The following is a 24,958-nucleotide window of genomic DNA, read 5'->3' as shown; positions in this document are numbered from 1 at the left end:
TCACTCCACCTAAAATCGTTCCATTTTACTACATTAGGCTGAAGATGGAAAAAACCACAGCAACACATTATTACGAATGCACATACACCAGAGATTTATGAATTTATATTATTTGCGAGGATTAACAATGCTTTATTTTCTTTACTTGCTGGCTAGTAATTCCCTACATTTTAATTAAAATTTTGACCTCTATTAAGCTAATGTTTTTAAAGATCGATAAAACCCCCAAGATCTTACTTCCAAGTAAGAGCCCTATTGGAGGTCCACAGTATGTAAAAAAACTGTTTTCTCCCATATTAGTTACTTAACATCTCCTGCACTGATTTTCATCTACCATTTTATCATCCAAGAGGCCATTTCGTAATTCTTTGGTCATCTTTACTTCTCTGAACAGTCTCTGCAAACTTCGCCATATTTTTCTGCAGCCCTTTTTCCAAAAGGTCATGAGTATACTGTGAAGCACATGCCTAGGCACAGATCCTTGTGGACTTCCCTGGCAATTTATTTTTTGCCACAAAATGTGATGATTTATGCCTTCTTCCTATTTCTTTTTAATCAGTTACTTAACCATCTTCGGACCCTTCCTTTCATACTACAGCAGCTTGCTTGCTCCAACAGCCTGGGATGAAACCTTGTCAAAAGCCTTCTCTTTCAGAAGGTCATTTCTATATTGCTGCAAGTCCTGTACACATAGCCCAGATCCTGCTTTACAGACAGCCAAAAATGATTAAAAATTGACCCTTCCCACTTTCCTGATTCACTGTAATTGGACCTGCTAGTCCCTTCTTTTCCAGTGTTCATCCACTCTCTTCTTCCCTATTGAGTGATACACACATTTAACAAGACTAAAACAAGTTTCTTGATATTATGTGTTTAGAGAGCTTTCCAGTTGATATAAGCTTACAATATTAAAAGAAATACAGCCACATAGAAATTAGCCTGAAATCTGTCCTGCATTTATTACATGTTAAAAATCAAGTCAAATCCCACACAATGTTAGGCAATTTCCCCGTCACCTTCACACTGCCAGCCATATACAATGCCAAAGTTTCATTAGACCTTTATTGCTAATGTGAAGAAAGTTTTAAGGAGTTATACTGCATACGAAAGATATAGTGCAGAGGTTTTTTGCATTTTTTTTTCAGAGGGGTGGGTGGGGAGGGTGGCACACAGGCAGGACAGACACGATACCCAACAAGATTTTGTGTCTAATGAAAAGCTCCACATAAAAAGCAGCAGTCCAGCCAAGGATTTTGACGTTCTGACAACTGAAGTTCTAGTGATTTGGAAATGTAGTTCTTCTTACAGTACACAGGTGAATATCTCATGCCTAATTACAGACTGAAATGATTTGAAATACCACAAGTTTAAAATACAAATGCAGATAATCAGAATTTCCAATGAAGCATTAATTCTGGAGCAGATAGGTAACATCATTAACACAAATGCAAACAATATTACAGATGATTTAATTTGATTACTTCACTCCTACAAATTTTTCCAAATAAGCGCCTTAAGAAAGCCAGAAATGGAATTCAACTGTCATCTTTTCTGGATGTTTTGGCCTACAGCAGTCAGTCGTGCTCTCCAAACGTGATCTCACTGAAGCAGCTGTGTGGACACAAAAATCACATTTGGGCGTTTCGATTCAAGAGTGGGTAAGGACAAGCAGAGGTGAGCAGCACGCCGTCCCTCACCAGTAACACCAACTGTTGCCATAGCAACAGGAGGGCTCACTGGAAGAGGATGATATTGATCTTTCCATCACATGTTCATTGCCATTTCTTCAGAGTAGTCTTACAGAATGCTACCACGACCAACACTGTCACGCATACCAAGTTCTGAAGCTAAAGGGAAATAATAGTGTTGAAAAGGCAGCAGGGAATAATTAATATTACAGTTAGCCTGGGTACACAAAGACCAAGCAGCCAATCTTCATCTTAGTGCAAGCTCTGCCAGGGGAAGACAGGATGTCAATATGTGCAGGAATGTTTCACCATGCCTTCCACCTACGTTTGTAATTTCCTGCGTGTTCTCCTACAGCTCAGCATCTGCCTGTTCTCAGCATTTGTAACAGCAGAGTAACCAATGTCTAGGTCACCTATTGCAAAAAGTAGGATATAGCAAAGGATATTTTGTGCTCAGTTGCAAGCCTTTTACATCATGCCAGCATATTGCAGATTGGCACAAATCCAGAAGGGTAAGAAAATCTAAGTAGACAAATATTAGAGATTTTTCAGGTTAATAGTAGCATAGCTCCAGAGTCCCTCACAACCCAACTTAACCTATAAATACAGGATACCACATTACGCCAGTATACCAGAGATTTTGGTAAAGACTAATATTGTTTCCAGTAACAATATAAAGCTGAGAACTGCATTTAGTTCACAATTTGCAGGATGTTACTTTGTTGCTACTACCAAAAGGCTCAAATGAAAAATTTATTTTGAAGGTTTCACTTTCACAAAAAACATTTCTTCTGAAGACATGCAAAAATGGGAGAAAAAGTGTTTACAATATTAGATGGTATTAAGAAAGCCTTCTAAGACCACTCCCAACTGTATTTGTAGGCAGAACAGTTAGTGGAACATGGCTCTAGCTAAAAGCAGAAGGCTGCTTATACAAGAAATGTAGAATATTATTCTTGAAAACAAGTAAATCACTTCTGCTACATGAACCCTACATTGTCCCAGTTTTGTATCAGCATAATAACATTTCTGTAATTCCTTATATTTGTATAAAGCCGATGTAATAAAGCAATAGTATGGAATGTACCCATTATCATCAGAAACCTTTAGAGTTCACAAAGTGATTAGCCCCTCAATCATCTAGGTAGCACAGCCTTCAGAAAATGCATCACAGTTCCTCAAGGCAAATACAAAAGACAAAATTACAAGTCTACATCAGTGTAGATATTCCTAACAAAACTGTAACTTTTTTACTTAAAAAAACAGATCCTGAAAAAAACCTTTAACAATACCTACCAGTTGTGTACATCAAATTACCAACTCCAGAATAACTCAAACAAGTTATAACAGTATATGATATTTAAGGGCTCTTGGAACCCTGTTAATAACCAGTCTCCCATCATAACTTAAAGATGCAAATAGCCACGGGTCTGCTGAGGACCATTCAACTGCATATACACTATCTTCATGTTCTTCATAGGTAGCTATTACACTGTCCTGAAGGGGCTCTTTAATCCTAAAATTGAAAACAAACACCAAAAAAATAATAAGGATTTGTGAACAGACTTGATTTTAAAGGCCATATTAAGTGTCACTAACATCTAGATAATAAAACCCAATTTGAAGTATGAGAATGCAGTAGTAGGTTTTAAGGGAATATTTTATACCTTATGTTTGTATGTACTTATGTTTTACATGACAGCAAAGTCAAGTCAGTGCAAGAGACCCCCTTTACAGGAACAAAGTGACTCTTAGTCTAGATTGCAGTGCATTTCCTGTCTCTCAGAACCTACACTAAGCATCTCACTCTCTAAAGCAAGTTAAACTACATGGCATGATCTAAGTACACAACTTTTCACAAACATCTTTTCTCTCATCATGCTACATCTCATCCTCTCCCCCTTCACTGTTCAATGAATTCTTAAAATAATACACGGTCTTAGAGATAAGAAACACGGTGGGTAAGAAGTTGCAGTCCCTAACATCAGTCTCTCCAGTGCCGCCATACTGGACCCACGCTGTCCAGAATTGTGGAAGGGGATGGAACCACCACTCTGATTTTTATCTCCCATTGCTAGAGTTATATCAGCACCACATTCTCATACACTATTGTATACCCCACCTCTCACTGTAACTGCCAAGCTCTGGTCACCTACATCATAGGAGAGACACAGATTGCCTTCTGCATTGTAAATATTCAAGAGATTTAAGAAACTCTCTAAAGTCCAAACCAAGTACTCAAGAGTCATTTATTGTACTCTGCTAACTGAGCACAGCCCTTCTTGCCTCCATTCCCAAGGCCAGTCTCTCCTCTCAAAGCACCACTACAGCACATTATTCTGTAGCTACAGGATAGAAGAGTTTTCAGAGGATGACCTTAGAGCTCCCTTCAGCTACAGAGAATTGTCTCTGTCTGACAAGAATCAGTCAGCCCTTCAGAGGCATCTCTCTGCCTCCTAGAAACAGCCTTGCAGTACAGCTGCAGCCCTCCTCATGGAAAGCAAAGCCAAAGAGCCTTGTGAATGTCACTCAATCATTTAAACAGATGCTGCTACTACAGAAATGAAGTGTTGTTATTGGCTGCCTGAGCCCTTTCCTGCTGCTCTCTGAAAGCATGCAGTTCTGCAATCACAAAGCCTGGATGGAGCACAGTAGGATCTTCTGCAGGTTATCGCTGCCCCACCTAGCCAGCTGAGAATCTAACAGTGCAATTAAAATTCAACTGAGTTTAATGAAGAAACCAAAAGCAGATTCATACTGAATAGCTTCAGATATATATTTTCAAGGGTTTTTACCATTTACTTGTGCTACAATAAAGATCAACTAACCAAAAAAGGTCACAGCACAGCCAACAGCCAGTCTCTAGTAAATTGCAAAGAACAAGCTTGTTTTGCAGTTCTCCTGAATACCAACTTTGGTACAAACCTACCAACAGCCGAGAGCTAACGAACACATACAGACACTTCATCTCCTGCAATGCGTTTTTCTAACTTCCTGCTAACTGACATGCCTGGTTAAGTGAAAGTTGGTCATGTCCCCAGACAGCAATGTGCTTCATGCAGTGCTCACCCACTTACCCACAACTCCATTATTCTGAAGATTTCAGATGTCTCTCTGGATAAGCAGGGGAGTAATGCACACTGCACACGGCTGTCAGGGGACACGACCGACTTTCAGCTAACCAGGAATCTCAGTTAACCGAAGGCTGGATAAACAAGGACAAATAAGCTTCTAGATTACACTATTTTCTGCATGCTCACAGTGTTTCAGTGTTTCATTTAAATAACACAGCTCATCTAATTTAATTTACAGGACTCATAAGGGGAATGAGTGTTCAGGAAACAAGCCTGTAGATTAATTTCTGTTTGGCATTTCCATTTATAACTACAGTTTTTAACTGGGTTTTATTATTGTCTATACACTGAATTTGTTCTTAGGTATAAAAGTAAATTTTGTGCCTTCCCAGAAAAAAGAAAGCATACTATTCCAACGTGGTTCTTCAGACCAGTGGCACAGCCTTGAAACAGTTATTGAGAATCAGAAAATCCTTATGGAAGTGATCACTTGGTGTAAAGGATCTAGATACTATACAAGACAATCAGGATGGAAAAAAAAAATCATCTCAAAACAACATGTGTCTCAGTAACAATACAGAAGATCCAAAAGAAACCGTCCACGAGCATCCTTTAAAAACACAATGAATGAAAATAGATTAGCCTTTAAATTATGCAATGAGTAATGAGCCCAGAAGGATTCTGCTAGTGGAATAAAAGGCAGAATTCATTTCATGTATGTGAAAGACTGTCCTAAAACATTAAAAAAAACCCCCTCAAAACAACACAAGGAGCTGACTTGTTTGTGATTAGTTTTTTTCCTCACAATAGGAATCTCTTAGAAGCAGACTACCTTACCTGATGCTAAGAGATTTCCAAGAAAACACCTCAGATTTCTCTGCAATTTGGCTATGTTTGCTTTTTTTGTAATCCAAGAATAGGCTGAGGACAGTATTTTTGAATCTATATCAATCTAGGGTACTTAGAATTGTTCTGTTCCTGAGTCACACAACAATTTATTCACCCCAAATAAAATTTTACACAGATTTATTTATTAAAGAACCATCTCAGATTAACAAGAAGAATAGCTGTACAGAACTGGATATGAAATAAACTTTCTTCTACGCTACTTTAATATAAGTATAATTTACATGGTTGCCAGAACACAAAGATACCTGTTTTTACTTAAAAGCTGCACATTATGGGTATAAAACCAGCTATGTGTAGCTATATATAACAAGCATGTGTGCACAAAACAGCTATGTATAGCATAGATAGCTATACTACATAGCTAGTCCAGTGTACTACAGATGTAGGTGCCCGGCCTGCTGATCCCATGATTGAGAGATGGTGCTGTGCAAGGCAGCAGTTGGACTCAATGAGCCTTGTGGCTCCCTTCCAACTCAGCTCATTCTGTGATTCTGTGACTGTATTTGATAGTGTACTTGGTAATCCCTACATAATGCCTGGCAAGCTTAGTAAGCTATTTTCTTCCTTGACCCAGATCTTCTTGACCCTTAAAATGCTTCTTTAGTTTCTTACTTTCCTATCTGTTTTGAAGATTTTATTCTGACCAGACTAAAATACCTTTTCTTCTCTATCTTCTTATGCTGCATCAACTGACAATGCACCCCATTCCTTTTGCCACCAAGAAATTGCAGTATGAAATGTGCAGTCTCTACCTACATAATGTGCCACACAGAGCTGAAAATGGACTGTGTTTTCTCTGTAGTCTTATTCAAACAGCATGACCCCAACCAGCTTCCATGAAAGGAAAGAAGCTTTTATTTTACTAGATAACTTTGAGGTTAATTGTGTTACAGATTCAAGAAAGACGCTTGCTCAGCCTTGGATAACTGTTTTCAAGTAGAAAGCTGTTATTTCCAATTACTTCTCATGGTTAACAACCACTTCACTTCACAGTGCTTGCAATTCTGTTTTGTCACCACAGTGTTCAATAAAATATGGTTTTCAGTCAGCAAAAATCATTAATTCCTCATCACAGTCAAAATTAAATCCTCTTTAATTTAAAAATCACTATGAAATAGAAATGAATCAATAGAGTAGCAGCATATACTGCAGCATCCAAAAATGAATCCTGAAAAGCATAGCACTGGATTCTGGGTTAAGCCCATGGATGCACTTTCCTTTTGACTTCAAGAGAAAATTGTTTCTCTTAAGATTAGACAACACACTACTGGCCTTTTCACTCACTTTAAAAAGCCTGAATTCAAGCATATTTATTCTTGAACACATTTTTTATAGATAATAATTGGCCATTCATACTACTCCAAACATCATAATTTTTTTTTATTCAAAAAAGAGCTTTCTGAACTGCTTCCCCAGAACAACAGGAAAAGCTTATTTTTATATAACAGGTTTCATAGATGTCCTAATATGAAAAATAAATTAAGGAAGGTATACTTGCTGATGAGGGTTAAAGAAAGAAATACTACAGGAAAATCAGAAGCTTTTAAAAAAAACAGTCTTGGAACTGAAAAGTGTTGCTGGATTACATTTTGCCCAGCTGTTTACACATACAATGAAGTAGTCCTGAATCCTGGCATTCCCCAAAAGAGAAACTATTTAACCTGTTTTAATTAATTAGGTCTCTTGGTTGATTCCATAGCATAATTCGATAGCATATGACTTCTAGGTTTCTCCAAGACATTAATATCAAAAGCTAAACAGCATCAAATTTAACACTGCTGACAGCTGTGTGAAAATATCCTGAAAGCCTGCCTCAGCACGCTTGGCAAACACTTTTCAAAAGATCAACACTGACAAATCTCTCTCCTGAAGTCACAGATGCGAATACAAAGGTGCTACGTTAGACTGCACAGTTCATATGTAATATTGTGAAACCACATTATTTATTATTCAAAAATCTCTAAACCACACTTCTATCATGAAAAGTAGATACCACCAACTTCTTTAGATAGAATTTTGAAGAAAGTCTCTTTCTACAGAGAGGGCAGACACCGTTTTCTCTCTGGTCCATTCCAATAGCTGAAGATGTTTAGACACATAACATCTCATTAAAAACTTCACGATCTCAAGTGAGATACTCTGTACAGGAAGAGCTAATCCTTTACATCTCTCGGTATTAATTTAAAATATTGAGAAGTGCTTATGTTAGATCTTCTGTTTGTATTTAAGGACATTATGGCTAATATCTATGACAAAAAAAGATGGAAACATAAGCCTTCAAGAAAAACACTAAACCTGTATTTTCTGATAGGAATTTCTGGTACAATATTCAAAGGATAACAAAGATTATCATTATTTTAGAACATATCATCAAAAAATGTAACATAAGGGAGAAGGCAGCATGTTGACCTTAGTAATTAGTTCTGCCAGTGGAAACAGCAAACATCTTAGTTTTCTATGGGGTTTACAGGCTTAAGGGAACTGGCAGCTTAAACTGCAAAATTAAAATTTTAGGATGGCTTCCTTTCCAGGTCAGATGTATAAACTCAAAATGTTATTGACTATATAAATATTTTCATTGTTATGGATGCAGAATAAGTTTTTTTTCTTTAAGAGCAAGTCCTCCATTACCAGTTGAGCCTTGTCACAAAGTTCTGGCTACAGAAGTCATGAAGAATAAAACCACTGCTCTAGATGCAGCATGTACCTTGCTACTGGTGCTCCTATGACTCCGCTGTGTATCACCAGCATACGAAACAGAGACCTACACAGTTCATAATTTAAACCTATAAGCCAAACAAATATATTGGAGTAACTGAAGAAAAGGAATCCTGGTTGGCAAATAAAGATGGCCACACTAAACTGCAAGAACCCATTAGCTTTCTTTTATTGTTAGAAAGAGCAATGTAGAATTAAAATTACTATCAGAATAATTTAATACAGTAACATATAGACACACTCACTAACATCAGGATTTTGGATGACCAAAGACTAAAGGAAGGATATAGGACACTCACTACCACCCTTAGGAGGAAGACAGTCCCAATGCTCTCCTAGTATCTTACAGGGAGCTGACAGTCACCTTCAGGAGATTTAGGACTCAAGTGTTAGTTCAGTGCTAGTTCAGTGTTAAGGGAGAAAGTTCTTGCAACAAAAGAGTGCAAAGCCACTAAAAAAGGAGGTCAATGAGAAGCCTGACAAGCAATTGCATCCACAGATGTAGAATGATCCCATGTTTTGAAACTTTTGTTCAAACTTAAGCATTGAAAATCACTCCTCATGTTCTTATCCAGGCACATTTGCTTTGTTTTGGGGATGAAACCTAAATTAACCCAAGTACTCACCCTCATCTGTTCTATTTTCATTTATTCTGTACACTTTTTTCTACCTCTGGATCAAGGTGCTAGAAACTAGTACAGCACTTCATTCTCAGCTGTGGGTTTTTTTCCCCCCATATTTGAACTGTGCTTTTAATAATCCAGACTGGGAACCTGACCAGATTATAGCACAGCTGTCCTTCGGCCATATGCCTATAGCTCTTCTCTGTGGACAACTCCAGCCTCTTCTTAGACTACCTATTTTCAACAGAGGCTTTGTGCTTCCCATGCAGAGAGCACTGAAGCCTTTCTTAATTCAGTTCAGGAAAACAAACACAGTTGGCATGTTTCTCCTAGACAAATTTCACAAAAACCATGCAAGCACAGCTAGCATGTTTTAGAATAAACAAAAACACAGTTAGTGAGAGCAGATAAACTCAAGAATATGCGTGAAAGCAAAGGAAAAGCAGACATGGAAAAATCAGAAGTCCCCAAAGAAGGTAATAAATGTCCCTGAGCTGCAAATAGTCAGGGGCTAGGAACATATCCAGGGGAAAGTACATCTCCTTTTCCTATTTCTATTATTTTTCCTCCTGACTACTATGAGACACATGATAGAGGCTAGGAAGACCTTCAGCATGACACAGGGAAGCTGCCTGCTCTTCCTTTTTTTTTGACTGATGAGAGAAACAACAGCAGCAGTTAAACAGTAGAGAAAAGACAGACTCGACTTAGGGTTTGATCTAAACCAGCAGTTAAGAAGAACCAGTAGTCACCTGATCTCAGCAAGAGACAGACCATCATGCAACAATATAACATCCTAGTCATATTGCTTATTCAAGCATGTTCTGGTCTCTAAGATGGGAAGAGATAGGCCCAAGATGTCAACACAGACAAACACTGAAGGAAGAAAACACTAAGAAGAAATTCTTATCAAGACCCTTCATAAGAAGATTCAAACTATCTTTTAGTTTGTCTACTCATCATGCAATGAACTTGAATTCTTTTCTTTTGAAAAAAATTATCTCCAAATAATTATTTTCAGTTGGGAACCTTAAAAACGAGGCAACTACAGCAGTAAATCTGGCAAGAATTATTGAGTGAGTAGACTCATGCATAGCTGTACACAGTTGAACAAGGAAGAGGTAAACTGACATACTATTTGTTTTTGTCTCCAACCAAGAAATACAATAAAAATTAGGAAATTTACTCTGAAAGATATTAAAAGTTAATAAGTCTTAAACATCTCAGGAAGGAGTTTTAACTGTGCAAGGTTTTCAAAATATGGGGACTTGATGAAAAAAAGGAAAACCAATAAATCTTTGAAAATAAAACAGGCCCATACTTATCATTTTTATATTTAATGCAAGGAGGATTTTCACAAGTGATTGTGTTCAGGACAAGTAAAATGCAGAAAGTCTTTTCCTCCCTTCCCACTTGATATTTTAACTTTCTGAGAGAGATATGGTACTCAGTCTGAAGGTGACTGGCTAGAGACACTAGTTGTACAAATACAGGCTCTTCCTGGTGTATTTCAAGATACACCTGAAAAAGACATTTATCAGTTATCTCTTTATCAGTATTTGTGTGCTATTTAATAACAAATCAAATGTCCTCCAAAACAGGATAAATGAACCTTGTGAGACTATAATACTTTCTGGAAAGTCTAGAACATACCCAAGCAAAAAAAAAAAAAAAAAAAAACAAAAAACAAAAAAACAACAAAACCAAACCAAAACACAACCAAAACCAAACAAATAAAAACAAACACACCCCCACCCCATTAAACCATAGAGTGAAAAGTTGTATTTTACAAAAGGCAATACCCATGGAATGGTGAAACAGACTCTTCACAGAGGTCTCTAGGAGGGTATCAGAGCTGAAATATTTGGCACTAGTGGTTGACTAACAAGAAGTATTCCCAACAGCTGTCATGCCCTACTTCATTTATGCACTCAGAACTAAACAGACATTCATTTGGCAACAGTTCAAGGCTACAGCAGCTTGCAAACATCCTTCTGACTCAACTCATAACAAGGGGGCAGAAGAGGGAGACTAAAACAAGATCTTCACCGTACCAAAAGTTACAAAAGCTAATGTGCTTTCCCAGGTTTTATAAAAAACAGATGAGCAGCTGAAAAGCATATATTTAAAAAGCAAATGCAGAATTGATACTCTTGTAGCCTCTGGGAACAGGCAAGGGCTCTATATCATTACTATACAAGTCATTGATGATGTGGTTTACATCCATCCCATAGCCATGGGAAAAGATGCATTATATTTGTTCTATTGCATTGGATGATCTTGGATTCAAAAATTCATATTCTAGAACAATGACTTGTGTTTTAATGAGGCAACCTACACAGTCTACAATCCAGAGAAGTTCAGAATTACAGATAATCTACTACACAATGTCTGTCAGAATACTATTTACTTGTGATGTTTTTAATGTGTTTCCACCATATAAAAAAATGTGGTCTCTTTCTGATGTCCACTAATGCTATTCATTTTTCATCCAGAACAGATTAAATTGCAATCTCCAGCTAAAGGTAAGGAACTAAAAGATGTCCCTGCCCATGGCAGGGGAGTTGAAACTAGGTGATTTTTAAGACCCTTTCCAACACAAACCATTCTTTGCGTCTCTATTTAAAACACTGCAACTCAGTTAAATTCTAGAAAATAAGTATATACTGCTGATGTGAGCAAATTTTTTAGGTGTTTACTTGGTTTTTTTACTTTTACTTTACTTTTTTCACTCCTTGATTTTTCAGGCACTTACAATACACAGAGAAAATCTTCTAAAGAAATCCTGTACATTTAAAATAAACCATTTCTATATATGGAGTAACCTTCTTACTTAGTATTAAACATAATAGTTTCTAGGTCCATAGTTTAAATGAAGCCAAACCACCAAAACTATCTGGAGCAAAACTGCACTTGTATTCAATAAAATTAAGGTTCAAGAGCAACCTTAAAAATGCAACTAGAGAAGTATTTATTTAGAATTTGAGCTGAAATATCTAGCAAACACAGCTGAATAACTAGGGGATCTTTTTTGTCATTTCCTCATCACATCTAACTATTCTTTATTTTAAAGATCATGCAGGAGTTAATCTGCCTGTGTCATTGCAGACAGCTTTGTAGAGCTGTCCAGAAGAGGGCACTGGAGCTGGTGAAGGGTCTAGTGAGTAAGTCATACGAGGAGGGGCTGAGGGAGCTGGGGTTGTTTAGTCTGCAGGAGGCTCAGGGGTAACCTTACTGCCCTCTACAACTGCCTAACAGATATTGTAGCCAGCTGGTGGTCAAGCCTCTTCTCCCATGGAAGAAGTGACAGGAAAGGACACAGCCTTGACCTATACCAGGGTAGGTTTAGGTTGGACATTTACAGAAATGTCTTCACAGAAAGGGTGATTAGAAATTGGAATGGGCTGCCCAGAGAGGTGGTGGAATCACCATCCCTAGGGATGCTGGAGGAAAGACTGAGGGTGGCAGTCATTGCCAGGGTCTAGATGACACAATAATGTTCAGTCATAGGTTGGACTCCGATCTCCGAGGTCTTTTCCAATCTAATTCATTCTGTAATTCTGTGATTCACTTTGTAAGAAGGGTTTGCTGAAGATCACCATGAAAGCTAGTCACAAAATTAGAAAGCCTCAGCCCAACCTCAATCTAAAGGACTTCCTATATATACGTATATACAGTTAATTTGCTAAAACCCCATGCCTACAAAATTCACAAGGAAAATATTTGATTCCCTACAAACCAAATGGATGGGTTTACAACATTTGCCAATAGCATGCACTATTCTCTACCAAGAGTATTGAAACCAAACTTCTGGTTTACTTTATCTAGGAGTTTACTGGGTTTCAGAGCAGTCAGAGATATTAAGAGCAAAATTTTAAAAAATAATGTGTTTATATTTAATTTATTCTGCCCATGCAGAAGCTCATCATTAGACTGGTAATGTTTCCCAAGGGTCCTAACACATACACAGAAAATACAAAAGCATATTTTCAAATTCTAACTTAACCCAGATTATTCTATATGCTTGACTTGAACCAGAGCTCCCTTAAAGTGAATCTTTTCACCAACCCAGTGGACTTTAGGACTGATCCTCAGCATCACCATTCCCTTCCTACCAGTGAATGTGGAGGGACCATGCCAATCAGATTTAAAGAGTGTATTCCACCCAAGACTGAATAAAGAAGAAAGTGGGAATTCTAACTACTTACCTGAAAGGCCTGTATACAAAAATCCTAGTCAGAAAAAAATAGCATGTAAACCATTTCAATGAAACAACAAATTATAAGCATCTACATAAAACTCAGGAAACTTCATACTTCTCTTCTTGATGCTGGTCCTCTTGGTCACTGAGTTCATCATCATCTACCATATGGCCAAATGGTTCAGAAGAAATTGATACCATATTAGACAGGATAACTCTGCTATCACTGCTTCCTGTAAGGATCAGCTGATCATGAGAATGATTGTATCTGACATTCCAGACCCTAAAAAAGTTAAAAGCAGACAGAATGAGGAACTATTCATGGTAGGTAGTGCATCACTGTTGAACAAATTTTTTTAAGAACAGCACTCAAAATTCATCTTTTCAATGTTTTAAATATGCATAGAAGTAACATGCTTCATTCCAAAGACCGTTTTTTTGCCATCTTCATTAGACTTTTAAGCTTCCATGTCATCTGTTTTCTTTGAGGTGTCTTTAAAATTCAACAAGTAAATTAAAAAAAAAAGTAACAAATCACACCATTCAATGGTATCATTCCTTGAGAGTACTTGCCAATTCATTGTTGAGTAAGCCAGATAAATACTTTAGTACTAAATACAAAAACTTACCCAAAGCAAAATATGGATTAAAATAGCTTTTTAAACAAAAAACTCACAACATTCTTACAGTGAAGTTTAAAATAGCTCCTAAAACAAATGTAGGACTATATTTCTCTTCAATTTTTACATTTTACACATCAAGTTAATACCAAATATCTTATGGTTCTTGTTTTGTTCTTTTTCTTTGAATATTCTGAAGAAAAAAAGTATAAATAATGCTTCTGTTAATTCCCATCTTCATTTCCCTTAAAGTAGCTTTAGGGACTGGATCTATTTTGCAAGAATTACTCCAACCCAAATTTTATAAAATATGAATAATTCATCTTTTCTTAAGCACTGAAATTAGCAGACATCAGGCAAGATTCTCTCCTTATTCCAGCCACAGGCCAGTGTGGCAGATACAGGCTCTAAATGTTACTTCAGAGAATAAAATTATTCACTTGCATATTCTGACTTAAGAACTATGAAGAACATAAAAAAAGTTGAGCTGCACTACTGAACACACCATGTGACAAAAGAAGGATGGATGGCAGCTGCTTTATTACTGCACATCAGGTGCAGCACCTCAGGCTCCATTTGGGAAGGCACACCTGTGTCCCTGCTGGGCCCCACGGGCCAAGTTCTGTGCTGTGCTTCTCAAAGGTGTACCCCACCTCCCAACAATGCTAACAGTTTCTTGCCAATTAGACTAATGTTATCTAAACTCTTAATTTACAATTACACAAGGAACATTGACCTGCTGAAACTTTTCCTCTGTGCAAAAAATTGATTATGCACAATAGTACAAACATAGTTAGTTTGCATTGTTCCTAAACAATGAAATAATTAGCTGGAAAAATGATATAAGCCATCCACCCACAAAACAGCATGCAGATAATGTGTTCTACCAGTGGGAATGCTCCTCCAGTGTCTTCACTGGTTCAGTGACATTTCTCGTGTCCCAGAATTTCACCTTGCAGTCATCTCCACAGCTAGCCAGGTAGTACTGTTTATTGGGATTAAAGTCCAGGTCTCGTACCAGCTGTCCATGTGCATTTTCTATACAATATATCTGCCTGTAAAACATTAAAAAAAGTTAAATGGTCTATAAAAGCTGACTGCACTTCACCTACAGAAATCTGTTTCCCTGGAAACTTGCATAACACCCTTAGCACCCACAGACCTAGAGTTCCCATTGCTATTGCAGAGTTTAGGGAATTCCCAGTTGTTAACAATAATAACTTGTATAGATTTCTCAGCTTGCTTTGATGCTTGGCTCCTTCTACATTTGTTCATTAGATCATCTGGAGTTAAAAGGAAATAGTAGTTCCAGATCATTCTAGCACAGCTCTGTAACAACTGTTATAAATGTCTGCTACTAAACCACAACAGTTTCAGGTAAGAACTTCTTCACCCCTAAGCAGTTATACTAATTCCCTACTTAAGACATCTACTTCAGTAGGAAAAGCTGAGATACAAAGGTTGCAACAGATATCAACGACAGCTTTTCATTACTGCTCTGTATTGAATTTACCTTCTTGAGCTCTTGCATTTATCATTAATTTACCTGTGGCCCTTAAACTGCTCAGTCAGGAACAACCTCATCCATCTGGACCACTTTAGAAAACATCTGTAGTACGGCTAACAACCTAGCATATCTATTCAAAACATCATGTGCCATCAGTTTGCGTCCCTACTTTGCCTCTTAAACTTGTATGTTGCCTGATTTTTCCTGTTTCCACTATTGTATGACCACTTTTCTCCAAGCCACCAATATATCATCTAAAGTTCTGCTTAGACTTGACCATCTCCTACAATCTTCACTGGAACATTTCAATACTTCATGAGCTTTTTGTTTTTTCCTTAAATTAAAAATGTTTCTCTTCAGTAAACATATTGACCAAAACTTCCTCTTTCTTGTGAAAACTACATATACTTATGGTCTTCTGTCATGATCAGATAGTCTCTTGCTGTTAATATCTAACTACTAATACAAAGCAAAATAGCTCCAAAAGGAGAGATTGAAAGTTATCAGGCCTGTACTAAGCCTTATCTTGACAGCTCTGGCTGTCACCAGTGAAATTACTAAGATATCCAGCATCAACACTCTTCTCAGAGTTTGAGAGTCTAAGGATATCATTCAGGTATGCCTTTCTACCAAGTATTCTAGGAGTGCAATTCAAGCTTCCACTTATTTTTTTAGGATATGTATATGGCAAAAATACTAAGTCTCAAGCATGCTTGCTGCGATAAAACACACCTTTCCTCCTTCACTGCACCTTTCACTTTTTTCTTGCGTTGCTTAGAGGTGCGTGTAAGGGTTTAAAAATACTATTGTCCATTCTATATTCAGGACTACTCACCATGAAAGACTTTATCCCAACTTAACTATTATTCTGACCATTTGATCCCTTTCTTCCGCAAATAGGAATATTCTTTTTGTCACTTTTCACCCTACCTAGAGCAATAACATATACACTAAATTTCCCACTTACATCATAAGATTAATGCCAGACCACATGAACATTTTCTCCAGCTATTGGCTCCACTTTCTCATATTATTCTTCTTACATATTATTTAGAATTCAGCCTTGGAGTCTGAATTTTCCTGATAAAGTTCTCTCTCTAAATCCAATCAGCCTAGTGTCGGTCTTGTCTGCTTCACAGGCTCTTCTCTGATTAAGACTGCTTCTTAGCCTAGTCTAGGACTCTTCCTGACAATAATTTTTTCCTCTCCCCTTCTTTGTTTGCTATGTCCGAAAGAGGGAATACATTATATCTTGCAGCTATCATAACCACACTCTACAGGAGCAGCTATTCCAGCTGCTTCTAGTATTTCTCTTCACTTTGCTGGTAGTACAGTTTTCTGCTCTTGACTCCTCCCTCCTCCTTGTTTTTATGCTTCTTATACTGCCACAGTTTATACTGCCCTGACTTTAAACTCCTACTTCTAGCCTAACTAATTATTAAGAAATATTCACATAATAGACATATTACAGCCTAATTGAAGATGAGGTTTACTATTGCACATACTTTTTGAGTATATTGCAAACAGCTCTTTGGCATAGCCTAGTTATCAAACTGGTTTAAGGACAAACCAGTTTTAAGGACTTATTTACTCTCAGCTTTGCTTAAAGTAAATACAATAGTGGGATTTGCTTCTGTCAACCAAGCTACCCCTTTCACTGAGGATCCAAACTACAATATCCAGATAATCTAGCTTTCATAGAAGTTACTCAGAGAATTCCTTTAAAGCAAGATAGAGATGCTTCTTTAATGACACAGAGCATGAAGCAAACTTTACAATATTTAATATTATCTCTTCAAAACACAGACTTTGGTTAAAAATCTGCATGCTATATGCTAGAAATAGGATTACAAAAACATTACAAAAAAAGCAAATTAATAAAACGCCTTCTCCCTTCTCCTATCTTTCCATTCTTGTCTTTATAAGGTGTCTTTATAAATCTAAGTATACATGTAACATAAAATTAGATTTTTATATATAATTTTACAAGGCAAAGAACAGGACATTCAAACATGATTTTCAAACACTTCACAGGAAGTGACTTTTAATTATTATATTTTTAACTTTCCTTCGTTAAATAAATCTATTCAGCAAAACCACAAAGACTAGCAAACAAGGGATTTATTGCTACAACTCTGAGCTGGCAGGAACCACTGAACTAAATTTAAAGTCATCCCCCTTTAAAGCAACAAAAGTTATTACAAGTCATCAGTCTTCTCAGTTTACTGATAAATTACTATGTGCTAAGGGGGTAAAGTGTACTTTTAAAAAAGCTTGAAGAGGCTTTAGTAGTCATGGCAACAGATGTGCACAACATCACTCCTTGGCTTATCAAAATCACAACTAAGCAGGGGGGAAAATGCCTTATTGGTATATTCAAAGCTTTTATTTGGTTATGATTTTGATAGATTGAGTGATTTCTTATAACTGGTATGCTACAATCATTAATACAGTATAGAACACTTTGTTAAAATCAGAAGTGAAGAGCAAACTTGTGAATTGCCTTCAAAGATTAAAGTCACCTTTAAATGCTATGAAGATAGACAATAGCATAGTCAGGACTGTTGTTAAAGCATTTTCAGGTTGAATCACAAAACAGTTTCATTCAGGTAATTCCTATGTATTGAACAAATCCTTGTGAGACTAGTACATGGTTCAATAAAACTCAATATACAAGTTAGAACTGAAGCTGAGGGGAAATACCAGAGAAAACTCTTTGTTAAATTGTAACTATATCAGCTATGCAAGCCTTTCTATTCCTTTTATAAGCTATAGGTTTGCCACTTATCATTTCAAACAAAAAACTTATGCTAGGAGCAATGCAAAAATCTACCTCCACAGGAGATTGTCTTTTTTAGAGAACATGACTGCAAGCTCTCCTCACCTCATGCTCCGTGTATCCCAGCCTCGGACAGTGGTATCGTTGGCTGTGGCAATCTGGGTACAATTGTGGTGTGGACTCCATCTTCCCGAAGTAAATTTTAATTGTCCTTTCCCTTCCAAGGCTGTGGAACTAGAGAGCTAAAATAATGAAACAAAGCTGGCAATGTTTCTAAATGTAACACTAAAATGAAATTAGTTGCAATGAAAACAAAGCTGTGTAACAGCCTATTGCTCCAAGTGCAACAGACTACCAACACACTTACAAGATTTTTTTCCATGACAAAATGCCAAATTTTATCTGTAGTAACAGAATTATGGTGTCAAAAACTCTTTTGCTAAATGTATAGCAGCTTTTAAAAATAAGGAAGTCAAGGCCCAGGTGCCCATGTCACTACATACATGCCTGTTAAAATAACAGTAGATAGTAGATTACAAATCTACAGTTCATGAGATAAAAAGGTTTCAGTTCCAAAAACAGGCTTGCATGTCCTAGAGCAGGCAGCTCTGCATCTCCACAGTTAATGACAAGAAGGTCCAAAGTAATCAACTTTCTCTTTGAAGTTGTCCAGTTATCCCTCAATTTCATGTGAACATGGGGGAAATCAAAGCTGCCTATACTGCAAATAACTTGTACTTCCAATCACTTACTGAAAATGTTTAATAGCTAAACAGGAAGAGGAAAACCAAAATATTTGCATTTAATCAGATATAAAATTTACAAAAACTTCAAGCAGCTACACAAACAGCAGACTTATTTGGTCCTTTTTCACACAACTTTCATATTTCAAAATGTTTCATTATAAGGTATTTCACAAAAGCAGATTACTCCACTGGATCCTGTTGGACCATAATGCAACACCAATACTCTATTTAAGAACAGATTTCTCAGCACAAATATTATGCTTTGATTGATGAAAAAGACTAAAACATACAAACTGTTTACATTAACTTTAACTGATATCAGCAGAAAAATATGCTGTCAATACTAAACTGCCTAAATCTATTTGCATATTGTATAAATGTTCATGCATATATTTTGCTAAATTTTTATAACTACAATTCAACCAAGAATATCATATTTCTTCAGCATCATGATTAACAATCAAGAAATTACAACTAGATTTTTTTTTTTTAAAATAATGTGGAATTCCCAGCATGCAAGATCATATATTGCTCAGGTGTTAATGAATAACATAACACTATGGCCAAACCTACTCCTCTAACACCATTCCTCCTCCAGAACAAATACTGTCTGGAAACCTTTCTACAACTCACAGGTTGTTAATAGAAACAGAAAACACTGCATATGACACTGGACACCAGATAATAAAATTCAATTTTTATTTTTGACACATACTAGATTCCAGGCTCAACAGAGTATTAATAGCTTGTGTAGGTCATTTCAAAAATTAAAGTAAGTTTCTTTAGAAAGCAGACTTGGCCATTCAAAGCTTAGACTGGGGGGAGGGAAGCCAATGTTCTCACTGACAGTAGACAGAACCAACAAAAGGAGTATATTTTCTCAGGTATTCAAAAAATCTGCTCTTGAGATAGAAAGCATCATAATATTCAAAACATGACTCAGGGCAGAGGGTCTTTGTCAGCAGTAGACTATACTTTCTCCAGTATTCTAGACATATATATACACATACACACACACACATATATATATATATATAAAATATGTCTTCTCATTTTAACTTTTATAGTGTAAGCTACTATAAAAAGATCAAGTTCTTCTTCTTTGCAGTCAAAAGTTTAGGGCTGAGGCCAGCACACACATACTATGGTATTTCTTAACAACATATGAAAAAAATTATCTATATGCTAGATGGGCCAATTCATCCTTGCCTTCATAAGCAATTCATAAGTAATTTAAATGACATCTTTCCTTATACAGATCTTCAGCTATACATACAGCCAAGTTCTTAATCGACTCAGTCTTCTTTCCCACGTCATCTATGAAACTGAAAGCAACTGCAAGGATTTAAAGGACAATTTGGAGATAAACAAGAGAAAATTTCAGACATAAAAAGGAATTCTTATGTAACAGAAGGAAGTCTCCAAGTTTCCTTGCTAGACATCCAAGAAATAAAGGAAACAAAATTGGTAGCTCAGAATCACAAATGCACATTCAAAAACACCTTGGTTGTAATTTTAATTTATACTGAATATATGGACAGGTAAGTAAGTGCACTTTTTATCTTGAAACCTTTCCTCCACTCCTTTAAACGCAGAAAAGCTAGCTACAAAAGGGAAGGGAAATATGACATAGGTGTATTTTAAACATTATTCTTGCATGAAGATTAGGATCTGTGCAGCCCAGGGGATGCAGATATGCAGGTGTGAGGGCTTCACTGGACACTTTAGGTAAACAATCCATGGTATTAATTTATAAATACAAAATGGGACTTACATTAAGGAAAAAGGAAAGGAAACAGGTAAAACTGTCTACTTTTAGACAACAAAATTAGGAATTACTCTTGCAATGCACAAGTGTGCAATGCACTCTGATTTCAGAAAAGAAGTGTAGAGAAAATGAAATCTTCAACAGTGTAAAATGGTTACTGGAGTATGGATGGATTTTACACTACTCCTAAATGCTTAGCTGGAACAATAATGCCTAAATCTGGTGACACAAGAACAAAAATATAAGGGCAGCATGATATTATACTACAGTTGCATGAGAGCAACGCTTTGAAATAAGAAAAAAATCTTCTAAAAAAATTAAACAATGTAACATGATCAGAATAGAACTGTTTATGTTATCTGCAGTAAAGGAAGGGGTTTTACAAAAACAAAGTACCAAAATATGGAAAAAAATCTGTCCTACGATATCCTAGATCTAGGACAGATTCCTGTGTATTCAAATCAAAGTATCAATGACTCCAACTTATTTTTGTCAAAATATCAAGGACTGAGCTTGATTTTCCTGCTTCAAATTTTGATTACATAAGGTCTGACTTGGAAAGAGGAAAGGGCAGGCACTATCCTTCAAAAAATACCCAAAAGCCAATATAGATTAAATGTTGAAGGGTACAGAAATCATCTAGGAACACCACAAGCAGCATGGAGACAGTGAACCAAATGCTCATGCTCTCTTCCAAGAAAAGAGCCAGGTGACCAAGAAGAGAACAGGAAAGTACTTAGAAGAAAGATACATTAAGGGCTACACTAAGTAGACAAAACCAAGCCGACTATTTTGAGATTGATATTAAAAAGCATGAGCATTTTTCTGACTTGTTATTTACAGAAACAGAAAGGTTGATGAGGATTGTAAATTTAATTCAATTCCTCCAACTGCAGGAAACCATACCATGGAGTCCTTCCATAACTCTGTTCTTGACTCCCAAACCATCTTAATACTATTTGCCTTTTCAAATTGCCCCATCATATTGGCAGCTGAGAGCTATTCTCGGAATAGCTAAGTAACATAATCACATATTTTTAAGTGCTAAGTTTCTGCATTTCAGTAAGAAAATATTTTTATTCCTTAAAAACAAGTTTTCTGCTTTATACTACAAAAATTAAACTAAATATCAAGTTCATCCTCTGGAATACATTGTAATTCCTATATGCTGATGATGCATTCCAAGTTCTGCCAGCAATAATTTTCATTATTTCATTCCTTCTATTCTATTGTTAAGGAGACCATTAAATAAAATTGATTCCAACCCTATGAGTTGGTTTCTATTCTCATTCTGATCCAGTAATTTTCCTTTTATTTTTCTTCTGACAGTTTTCTGCCCTCCTATAGTTAATCTATGTTTATTTTAGTTGCAGTAATAATGGGGTGCTAAAAAATTCTCCACTAAATTCCACAAGGATCCCTGCCTTGATAAATAACAGCTATCTTGCCAAGAAAGCATCTCATGCTTATTCCTAACATCATCTCTATTTGGATACATCACTTTTATCCAGATAGCCTGTGAAATCTTCCCTAAAATATATTCTGCCTTGCCTGGAATGTCACTGCTTGATATTATCCCTTGTTCTGAACCAAGACCACATGAATGCTGCTAAATAATCCAGACAGGACAAGAAATGTAAAATAGTTTCGATTAGAATGATCAAAACCACACCTCTATTTGTCCTCTTTGTGAAAACACATGAAAACCAGAAAAATATCTAGATTTTAATATCTGTTTCATTCTGTTGCACTCATCTGCCATGCCAAACATACTGCATTTACCCAAGGAAGAGTTCTAGCAATTTGTTGACATCTGACCTCAAATCTGTGCACAAAAATATTAACTGTCTTCTTCTCAGCAGATTCTATCCACACCTTGTGCATTGTCTGGGCTTCTCTTGGGTCCAGCTAATGATTATAAATGGCAAAGAATAGCTAATTTAATTGCAAAAGGTAATGATGCAGTGAGCATAAGATTAGTTTCACCCCAGAAGGTAATGTCCTCAAAACAATAATAAAAGAGTGATCAAAAGGACAGGAGAAGCTTGTCTTAATGTAAATACAGGCAAATTGAACACTGTAAGGCTGAAACAAGTTAGCAAAAAAATTTGAAAGAAAACAAAAAACAAAACCCCAAACCAAAATGAACCCAAACAAACCCACTGAACTGTACAGTAAATTACAGTTAGCAAACGTTTCTTATCCCAAGCTGACTAGATAATTCAGAGAATGAACACACCAATAATTTTATTACCAAGAAGATCTGAATCTATTGGGAACTGCACAATTCTTCAGGCTAATTTTAATGAAACAATGTGACTTGTAAATCACAGGCAGATACAGAAAAGGAACCAAATAAGATTCTGAAGTTTTGATCGATGTAGAGAAGCAGAAATTTTGGCCGGTACAAAATTTCAAAGACACACATATTTTTAGTGTTTCATCTATATTATACCTGAATTTTAGACAAACTTTTAGACAAACTTTAAACAGGAAAGGTCCATAAAGAGTAGCATTTGGTTTACCTCTTGCCATTAACATGGCCTATTATATGTACCTAGGCAAAAAAAGGAAGCAATTGAAATTTGTTGTAAGAACAGGAAGACCAGCGATGCACCGGTGTAATGAATACCTCCTTACCTCTATTATCTGATACAGATACAGTGGACCTGATCTTACTTTTAGTTAACAATCACAATATTATTCAACTTGAACACCATCATGTGTTTTTTACAAAAAGAGAAAACAATTCAAGCACACTGACATTTCTATTATTTTAATCCTAGGCTCTTTATTTAAGTTTTAGTTACAACATTTTTTAGTTATAACAACACATATACACACACAGAAATACACTGCTATTTTGCTTATAAGTCTATAGCAGCATATATGTATTTTGTAAAGCTGTTCTCCCCTTAGCAATCCCTACAGAATATTTAAGTGTACTAGTGTTGAGGAAAACATTCAGTAGAGGTAGCTTGGTGTGCAGGTGCAGTGCCAGCTGCAGACTGAGCTCTGGATGGTGGAGAGAAATGAGACAAGGGACTGGGAAGAAGCATGACCATTTGCACAACAAAAGGCACAGGGGCCTGTGTCATCAGTCAGTAGACTGGACACTCAGAGACACAGCAGGAGCAGAGGATTGAGAAGACCCCAGATTTTTGCTGCATAGAATGGGAGGGTATAAAACCCCAGGATTTCCTTTATTCAGGGTCCCTCATGAGAGGCACTAGCCCAGGCTGTTTTGCTGTTGCACCATGATTAAATTACTTAAAGGGTGGAGAGACACTGCTATGGGAAACCTGGTATGTGTGAGAGTGGGGCATGCAGGGAGTCCAGCAGGGCCCTGTCAGCCCACTGGAGCTGCCCAAAGCCTCTGCCCATAGGAGTGTGACTGCCAGAGTGACTCCTGGATGGTCAGACAGGGACACTTCCCTAACACCAGCTACAACCTGCTTAGTCACTGCCTGCTTGAAACAAAGCATGTTAGGTGGCAAGACATCAGGTGGCTAAGAGATTCCAAAAATGGATGAACTTTCATCTTAATGAACAATAAAGACAACTTTTTTGTCATTTACATAACCTCCGTGTATCTGTATATAAAGGAAATGCTGAGGTTTTTTGGGGATTTTTTGTGTTTTTTTTTTTAAGTCCCTCTTTACATTCTGATCAAAAAAACATTAAAATACAAACCATGTGTTTTTTACAATTATGATATATTACGCATGCAACAATCCCTTATAAACAGGATATTCACAGAAAGAAATCACTGTTTCACCAACAGCTCATTAGCCTACAAACACTTGTCCATGGTGATAACCAAATGGAAAATATATTTACTACTTACCTCTACTAAAGCTGTTTTATAACCAACCTGTTCTCACAGATTTCTCTCACATTCTAAATACTACAGCAGCAAAAGTTGGGGTAGAGTGTTGATTTATGAAGGAGGGTTTTACTCTATTGTTTTTTAATGAGAAAGCCAACTGTGTAACAAAATATTGCTTGTTTTTCTTTATTGCTCTTTGCAACTGTCAGCCCTACATATTTTTTGCAAATATAAATTTGCTACAAAACAAAAGTTGTTGTTATTTTTCAGCCATATCTAGAAGTAAACAGGGAGTTAATCTCTTAGTAAGGAGGTAATCGTTGAAGATTTCAGAAATGCACCACAGTCACTTCTACTCCTGAAAAAGCCTATGATACTGGACTTCAGCTTGTCTTAAATTTCATTGCTATAAACTCTTGTGCAGGCCTCTTAAAGAGATGCTTATGCTTTCCTCAGTCTTGCTCAGCTGGACCTCAGCTAACTCAGGAATCTACAG

At 36.6% G+C, this 24,958-nt stretch overlaps 1 protein-coding gene across 1 annotated transcript in view; it reads right to left on the bottom strand.

The window, feature by feature from the left end:
* Positions 1-934: 934 nt before the first annotated feature.
* Positions 935-24,958, bottom strand: part of EIPR1 (EARP complex and GARP complex interacting protein 1) — a 75,535-nt gene continuing 51,511 nt past the window's right edge. The window contains exons 6-9 of the mRNA XM_038133520.1: positions 18,225-18,361; positions 14,721-14,888; positions 13,329-13,496; positions 935-3,204 (exon numbers count right to left, since the gene is read on the bottom strand). Coding sequence (XP_037989448.1) covers positions 3,030-3,204; positions 13,329-13,496; positions 14,721-14,888; positions 18,225-18,361 — 648 coding nt within the window. The 3' untranslated portion in view covers positions 935-3,029. The remainder of the gene's footprint in view (positions 3,205-13,328; positions 13,497-14,720; positions 14,889-18,224; positions 18,362-24,958) is intronic.

This window comes from Motacilla alba, chromosome 3 (assembly GCF_015832195.1).
Source record: "Motacilla alba alba isolate MOTALB_02 chromosome 3, Motacilla_alba_V1.0_pri, whole genome shotgun sequence".
Taxonomy (NCBI): domain Eukaryota; kingdom Metazoa; phylum Chordata; class Aves; order Passeriformes; family Motacillidae; genus Motacilla; species Motacilla alba.
Note: the sequence above shows the minus strand (reverse complement) of the source record. Positions and strands in the feature narration are given on the sequence as shown.